General features: G+C 37.4%; 1 protein-coding gene across 1 annotated transcript; it reads right to left on the reverse strand.

Moving 5' to 3' along the window:
• Positions 1 to 135: 135 nt before the first annotated feature.
• On the reverse strand, positions 136 to 7,676 carry LOC140380703 (complement factor H-like). Its single transcript, XM_072464619.1, has 9 exons — positions 7,579 to 7,676; positions 6,299 to 6,475; positions 5,585 to 5,749; positions 3,964 to 4,173; positions 3,306 to 3,428; positions 2,728 to 2,856; positions 2,445 to 2,651; positions 1,509 to 1,628; positions 136 to 301 (listed from the first exon to the last, which is right to left on the reverse strand). Exons 1-9 carry the CDS (start codon positions 7,637 to 7,639, stop codon positions 159 to 161), a joined length of 1,335 nt encoding a protein of 444 aa, XP_072320720.1. The 5' UTR covers positions 7,640 to 7,676; the 3' UTR covers positions 136 to 158.
• Positions 7,677 to 8,740: the final 1,064 nt, after the last annotated feature.

Consider the following 8,740-nt stretch of genomic DNA (forward strand, 5'->3'; position numbering starts at 1 on the left):
TAATAAAACATATATAATAATCTTCACATAAACACAATCAGACTTCTTCTTTTGTCTTTATTATAGCCCATTTTCAATACACAACAAATGCTGCATCAACTCATTTACATAAAGCCTTATTGAGAAAGCCTCTGAACCACACATATCTGACCACATTTCTATAAAGTTAGTCGTGGGACACACTTGCTCCAGCTGCTGCTGGACGGGCGATAAGACGGTGGACACACACATTTGAACGTCCTTCTTCGATTTATACACACATGAGAGCATCCGCCATTGTTCTGACTGCATTCATTTATATCTGAGCAAAACAAACAGAAAAGTTCAATTTAAATGATGTCAAATTTAGAGCAATAATTAATGCAAGACAAATTTACAATGAAACCAAGTGAATCTAAAAGTGCACTATGTATTTTTTCTGACTGCACTCATTGATATCTGATAAAGATAAAGAGTTTCTCATATGTCAGAGTTTGAGTTTGAATTAGTCAGGAATAAAGGTACATGGTGTGCTGCTTGTGGCTTTAAAACAGGTTCCAGATGTTTCAGCCATTGTCTGATAATGTTTCTATTGTATTATGTCACTAATTAATGAATAATTCGTATTCTGTAAGAAGATACTGACAATTACATTGTTATAGCTTTATATTACTGCAGCAAGTACATTGATTCTTTACTACTAATTAATTGTTGAATTAATTGCCAACTAAATTAGTAATTGAAGAATTGTTATCTAGATTTGACACATTCTAACACATGCCCAAGCCGAGAGGTTTCATGCCTTGGAGTGGAGGGAAATACATCGAAATTTGATTTAAAAAAAACAATTTTGTTTGTCTGTAGGTCAACACAACTATGATGTCTAATTTGAAAAAAAAAAAAAAAAAAAAATCATAGGCAAAGTTGGGAGAATATTTAGTTACAGAATACGGAGTACATTTCTGTTACACGGTCTAATCTGAGTTCTGTGTTCTGAATACTTTCACACTGAATTACTTTGTGTTATAGTTTAAAGACACAAAATGGGATTAAAACAGCTTTATGCTCTTCCACCGTTTGTTCTACATTTATTTATCACCGAGTAGAGAAGAAATCAAAGAGCTGAGCATTCCCATTTTTCTCACATACTCTGCAGTTAGAAGCTAGACTGAACTTACTTGATCAAATACTGAAACGCATTCCTTTAATTTTAGAAAGTATTTTGTATACTGAATACCATCAAATGAAAGCGTAATTTAACCAAAATTGGTTTTCTGAGTGCATATTTTTCAGTAAATGTATTTACTTCCAATCAATTCATCAAAAATAATTGTGCAATTGCAACCGCTATTTGTTTAATGCTTAATATCACAGGATTAATATCTGCTGAACAGGTTTATTTCAGTTTTCTTCAACACATTGGAAATACTTTTATTTTCTAAACTATTAAATGTTTTCACAAATTCAAGTATGAAATAAGTAATATCACTGCTAATCCAAGAAAGAAAGAAAGCAAGTCTGTGGCTGACCTTTGCACCTTCGCTTGTCCTCCGTCAGGGTGAATCCTCTGGGGCAAACGCAGCGGAACGTCCCGGGCAAATTAATACACCGGCCTTCACACCAGCCCACATCATCACATTCATTTATATCTGAAAATAAACATCAATACAGTCCAGATTAAGACAGAATAAAATAAGCAACATAAAGACTAAATAGTGCCTGGTGCAAAAGAAAACTCTTTATATCAACGCTGAAACAAGACGACGAATTAAGCACAAACCATTACTAAACTACAACAAAACAAATCCCAATCCAGAGCAAATACTAACCAGGAGACAAATTATCCTTTTGTCTCTTGTGGGAAGAATACTTGGAATATGTATTTTGTTACAGAATACCGCGTTAAAATGTATTTTCAAACGTATTCTGTTACATGTCTAATCAAGGTATTCTGAATACTTCAAACGCTTTAACATTTAGTTGCATTGCAATATAGTGTTAAAACAACATTAACTTTCACTGTTTGTTATGAATCTATTTCAAAAATAAAAACTTTTACGAGCCTTTTTCTATTTTACTCACTAATTCAGTGCAGTTCAAGCACAAATTTCATTATGAAAAACCACAATATATTCCTCTGATTTTTGAAAAGTAACTATTACAGTTACTCATATTAGTATTGTGAATATGTATTTTTTCCAGAGCAAATAAAATGAGGCAATAAATGAGCAGGGAAATGGCTTCAGACCAGTAATCAGGACAACTCTTGACCAAGATTTGACGGTTTAATTGTTCTGTAATCTGTGAATCACTTTTCCTTCTTACTCTTAAAGTAATTTGAAGTTTACTTAAGTTATTTTTCTGTGATACTTTTACTGTTACTCAAGTATTTTTTGCTCCTGCATCTGTACTTTTACTGTAGTAACACAATGGTAATCGTTTTGCTCTGCTGTCTTTACACGCACCTTCACACCGGCCTGTAGGGGGCGCTGTTGAGTGGTGGGGCTTGATGGGTGCTTTCCTGTATCCTTTGGGACACTCAGAGATGCAGGTGCGTCCGTCTCCAGCCAAAGTGAAGCCATAAGAACAAGAGCAGTGGAAGGATCCCGGAGAGTTATGACACCGCTCGGAACAAGGACCCAGACCCCCGTGTTCCACACACTCATCAATATCTGTAAACAAACACGTTCAGGTTGCTATGTTACCCTCTCCCGCCTCTTCTGAAGCTGAAGAGTTAAAGAGCTGAACCCTGGCAGTGTCCGTCTGGGCTCTGCGTTGTGAATCCGGAGGGGCACAGACAGTGAAAGCTCCCGGGACTGTTCACACAACCAAACAGGCAGCCGGTCACAGCAGCGGGAAACGCACACTCGTCCAAATCTGAGAAATAAAAGTGAAGTATTATATTTCCAGGTGAAGTACAGGCCACATTTCTGGTGGAGGGCGCCCGCTTGCTTGTCACCATGGGGATGCTAGTGCTTTGCCCGGAATGTGCCCCAGTATGGCATGAAACTATCCATCTCCATAGGGACCAACACTGTCAGGCCAAGTTAAAGGTCAGATCTGTGGAGAAGCGACGGCGCTCACAGTAAGAACGTTTCAAGCTTTATTTGAGCAATGAAAACACGTATTAATAAAGAAAAGTTAATTTCCATTCTGCGAAACTTGACTCCAGGCAAAGCAATGACATCTCCATGGAGACAAGCCAGCCAAAACTCATTTCCACTGCTTGTATATTGTGGGTAGCAGACGCTCCTCCATAAAAGTTACATATTTCCCCTTTAAAGTCAGTGAGCGATATGAATGTACTCTATGAGGAAGCCACAGACCTGTACAGGACGTCCCATCAGGAGATGGCTGGTATCCATGGTGACAGGAGCACAGGTAGGAGCCGGGAGTGTTAATGCATCTGTGCTGACAGTGGTGCTTCCCCTCTATGCACTCGTCCACATCTAAAGAGTTTGGGTCAATTATAAAACTTAAGTCAGATGTTGTAATGAAGACGAGCAAAACCTGGACTTCAGAGACTCTAATCTCATGGATGCAATAGAGTCCCAAATACTGTAATACTGTAAACAGCAGACTTTGTATCTCTGAAGTATTATAAAATATTATTCAACTTCAGTAAAAACAGAATACTGAGATGTTTGATCAAAAAGTTAATCCGACAATGAATAAATCTCTGCAGGAAAATACTTCACCTTCTCCTACAAGTTTATAGTGTGACTTTCACGTATTAGGGAGGTTTATCCATTATCAATGTTATCTTTTCTTTACTTCAAAAAAAAAAAGACCATTATGAAAACAATATATAATATAATGCAAAAAATAATAATAATATTGGTTACACTTTATAGTCTTACATGATGCACTTTTAATGCATTTTAAACTGGCACTGAAGACAACAATAGCCATAAGTACAAATTAAATACTCCATGGCTTAAAATAAATGTAAAACAATCAGTGTTACTAAAACATGAATCTCACCTTTACAAACTGGTGTAACTCCACTCCACGTCGCCCCCTCCTGGCAGTGTCGAAAAGCATCTCCTTCGTCCAGAGTGAACCCATGAGCGCAGACGTACACAATATGATCTCCTTTTTCTCTCTCTTTGTTTCCAAAATAAAAAGCCCCATGCGCCGGAACAGGAGGCTCTGGACACGAGGACGTCCTTCCAATGTCACTCTTTTCTTCTTCTTGTGCGGAAGAAAATGTGTTGTTTTCTGACTTAGCAGTGGACACAACTCTGGTCAATGGTGTTGTTAAAATGGACTTTGTGGGCGATAATAAAACGGGTTGAAAAGCCTGTACATCATTTGCAGTTTGTCCAGCGTTTATAGCTTCTGATTTGGAGGAAGAAGCGGCAGCATTTTGAGATGTCTTTAGGTCACTAAATGGTCGGGCAGTTGTCCATAATTTGGCAATAATTGTTGAAGACTTGATATTTTCAGTAGGACTTGGAGAAGTAGATGCAAAGTTTGTTTTTATTCTAAAAGACTTTGTTAAATTTGACACCGGTTTCTGAGATTGGAAAACATGTTCAGTCGTTTTGGTCGTCATTGGAATCAAAGAAGTGGCAGCATTTTGAACTTTAGGAGTGTTAAAAGTTGTGGACTGGAGGGTCTCAAGTGGCTTTGGTGCAGTTTCTCTGATGGCATCTGAAAGCAGTACATAACAGTTTATACATACAGTAATTAAAAGTATTGTTACTTCATAAGAATATCACAACATTTTCAACTAATTCTACACTCCAATAATAATTTAATACTCATCACGACTCTAAAACTGATCAAGTTTGCGGACGACACCACCCTCATCGGGCTCATCTCTGGCGGGGATGAGTCTGTCTACAGGAGGGAGGTGGAGCGGCTGGTGTCCTGGTCCTGGTGCAGCAGTAACAACCTGGAGTTCAACACCCAGAAGACAGTGGAGACGATCGTGGACATCAGGAAAGTCACAGCCCCCCTCACCATCACAGACTCACCCATCACCACTGTGAACTCACTCCGCTTTCTCGGCATCACCCATCAACACAGTCACTTTAACCATAATTTAATCACTCACTGCACTGTTCACTTTCTGCACTACATAGATACATTCTGTAAATTTAGTGTACATAGTAAGCCTATTTTATTTTTTTATCCTATAGCAGATATAAATAGTTTATCTTTTTGACTTATAGGTTGTTTTATCATTGTTCATCGTTTTATGTTGCACTGAATCACCAAGACAAGTTTCTATGGTTGTGAATTCTGTTCATTGATAATGGCAATAAACCTTTTTCGATTCTGATTCTGAACGAGCCGGTCATTATTCACACATTTACCACTATCGATCTATCACTTCTGCATGTGAATGTCACGGTAAAAATGCATTCTTTAAAAGGGTAAACATGATTATAATCAGAGCTGGTTCACAACATCAAATCTATATTATATTACCGTACTGTATGTTTAATGTATCATGACTATATTTGTCAAAATTATCCTCAAACAGTACCAAATGACTGGAATTGCAGTGTGATATCTTCACTGTGTACATGTGGTATTTAGAACTTCATAATCCCCAGGTATTTTAAAGGATTCATTACAGAGAGTGTTGTCAGACCTTCACAAACCGGCTGGGAGCTGTTCCACTCGGAGCCTTTGCAGTACAACGTCGAGGGTCCGATGAGTTTGTGTCCTGTGTCACATGAAAACACGACCCACGAAGCATCGCGGTTCACACTGAAAGAGCCATGAGCCACCGGACCTGGGCTCGGACAACCGGAGCCTGAAGAGAGGAAGAACCCTCAGTAATTCACACAAAATACAACTATAAGGAGAAAGTTGAATGCTTTGGTAGGATTGTTTCCACAGAACAGCACAAAACTACACATTTTCCCATAGACTTTTTGACAAACACATTTTAAGAGTTTAAAGGTAGGGGCTAACCAGCAATGTGTCAACGAATGCACAGAAAAGTCTTCCAAGCACCTTTGAAACCTTTTCTGATTGGACACAAAAAATCGGTTGAGTTTATAGAATGAGTGTGTGGATATTTACCAATTGTATTCATTCTACAGAAGTTAATTGAAGTAAAGCCACTGTGAATGTGTGCTGTGATCTAAGCTAAAGGCGTAATATTAGACTTGGCAGTGTAGATACTGCTGCAGTTTTGTTCTATTGAAGTTTCATATCTATATATAAATAAAATGCCTCAAGGATGTTGTGTTGGTTGAGTATTCATCAGTGATCCGAAGGTTAGAGGTTTGATTCTGCGGCTCTGTCCTTGGGTAAAACCTTTTTGTAAAGCGCCCCAACACTCAAAGCTTTACCTTACCGACACAAACAGGGGGCTCTCGAGACCAGCGCCCCGACACACAGCTGCTGGTCTTGTGTCCGAGGAGCCTGTAACCATGACGACAGCTGAAGATGACGAAAAGCCCATTGTAACGGAAAAATGTCTGTCCGTTCTCCAGACTCCTCAGATCACTGCAGCTGCTGGCTTCACTCACACCTGAACAAAACACCATCATACAACTGCAAACAAGGTTAAAAGAAATGTGCACCAAAGCGTGGAAAAGATTCAGTTGTGTTATGTTCCAACTTCTGAGATCTGAGAATATTAATGCGTAAGCCCTCCACTGGGCTTTTTTTAAATTTTTTATTAACACTGTCTAAATTTCACCTGAATCGAATCTTCTTTGTTACCCCAACAGCCCTGTGTTGGCCATAGGAATCCTATCGTTTTCTGGCTGCATTTCCCTCATCCCGCAGATTGAGAATGGCTTTTGAATGAAAGTTTAAACATTTTTCAAAATAGTGTCCAGGTAAACACTGAATCTTTTTCTACAATGGAACACTTCTAGACGAGTTTATTACACCGATGTGCATCAAGCGCCATTATCCATTCACTTTAAGATAAGATAATCCTTTAATATCCACACAAGGGGAAATTTCGTTGTTATAACGCAGTAGAAACAGGAGGAAAGGACAGATTATAGGAAGTTTCAAAACACACTCTTAATAGAACTGATGAATGAACAAAAACAAAAAAACTCCTCTCCTATCTTAATAGGGAATGGAGGGGGGGAAATAAAATAAATAATAAAAATAAAAAATAAAGATAAAAATCAGATATTAAAAATAATAATAAGATAATGATAATAGAATAATAATAAGTAAAAATAGCTAGCACAAGACTAGGTAATACTATTAGCAGGTAAGTAAACCGTATAAAAAACAAAATAGAACACTCTTATTTACAGGTATAGCACATGGTTGATTCAGTATTGCACATGAATATGATGGTATTGCACATGGTTACATCAGTATTGCACATGTTCAGGGCTTTCTACCGTGGATCAGAGGTGGTAACCTTTATCAAAGAAGACATGTTTTTTACCTAATAAAATTGAGCACTTTTTCCACCACTGAAAACTACTCAAATAAATAAATGCTGATTTATCATGATCAAACTCACCATATCTCTCCACAACAAACATTTTTAGAGCTTTAAGAAGACAAAAGTATAGTTTTCACTTGAGCTGCACGGCATGGTGACATGAGAATCATTTGCACTATTTACAACATACAAATATAAAATTCAATGTCAAATACCTGATTGAAAGATGCAAAATAGAGTGGTCAATGCAGCCAGGAATCTCTTGTGATGTCCCATAATAGTTCCCAATCAGAATAAACAAAACTGTGAGAGAACACAGACTTATGTCAGCAGGAGGAGAGAGCAGGTTTAACTTCACAGGCAGATGGGCGGAGTAAAATGAGAAGGTGACCTTTCTGCTCCTCTTATGTCGTTTACTCTGCATGAAAAAAAACAACTTAATCTTATCCTTAAATTGCAACCTTCAAAGCAATCTATTATAATTCATTCAAACAAAAACATCATGCTTGAGATACGGGTAACTGTTTATGTTTTGGTTTTGATAATATGACATATTTTATCAAAGGACCAAATAATTTCTCCATATTGTACCGTTACCATCGGTTGTAACATACTTTAGGTAAAACGTATCATTCACTGCCAAAGTTGAGTTTTTGGAGTTCTTCAATGCAAAACAAAACAAAACAAAACAAAACAAAACAAAACAAAACAAAACCGTATAACGCATCATTTTCTGTGCACACAAATATCTTATTTACTCCCATGGGCACCCCCCGCCTCACGTTTAAAAAAAAAAAAGCTAAAATATTGAATTATAAATTATATCTCATCTCATGTGAATGTGTTTCTGTAACGTTAATGTCACTCCTCTCACCACATCTTGTATGTTCTACTCAGATTAAACCTACAATCTTTTTGCAGTCACTCTTGTTTGGTCCATTACAATTCCTGTGCTTCCTTTAACATTTTAGATTATTGGATTTCACCATTGAGGAGACATTTCAATATTGACAAATCAAGTCCTTTCATTTACAAAGCAAATTTAAAATCTAAAAAAAAACCCAAAAAACCCACAACCAATACCAACATGAAAAGGACACGAATAAAATCATAAATATGTATTTTTTTATAATCAGAATAATAATGATAATGCCTATATTCATATTGTCTTTGCAATGACAAAACCAAATTCCTATCATTAGTGTTTGGGCTTTAAATGACAGGAAATGAGAAAAGACGGGGGAAGTAGAGCAGTAAATAGTAATTTGCTGGATTCGATCTCTCCTCGTGGCAGACGTGTGCTATCCAGTCGAACACAAGCGGTGTTTTAAACAATGTAAATCACGTTTATTGTCAGGGTTATGAAGAGGAGAGGAC

Source organism: Eucyclogobius newberryi, unplaced genomic scaffold (assembly GCF_026437365.1).
Source record: "Eucyclogobius newberryi isolate DKJ021-1_F unplaced genomic scaffold, fEucNew1.0.hap1 SCAF_5, whole genome shotgun sequence".
Classification (NCBI taxonomy): Eukaryota; Metazoa; Chordata; class Actinopteri; order Gobiiformes; family Gobiidae; genus Eucyclogobius; species Eucyclogobius newberryi.

Excerpts from the sequence above, each read along its gene's own strand:
- LOC140380703 (XM_072464619.1), bottom strand. The coding sequence starts at position 7,639 with ATGGGACATCACAAGAGATTCCTGGCTGCATTGACCACTCTATTTTGC. Across the intron at positions 6,476-7,578 it reads ATTTTGCATCTTTCAATCAG|GTGTGAGTGAAGCCAGCAGC; the intron begins GTATTTGACATT and ends TGTTTTGTTCAG. Across the intron at positions 4,174-5,584 it reads CTCCCAGCCGGTTTGTGAAG|AAGAAGAAAAGAGTGACATT; the intron begins GTCTGACAACAC and ends CTTCCGCACAAG.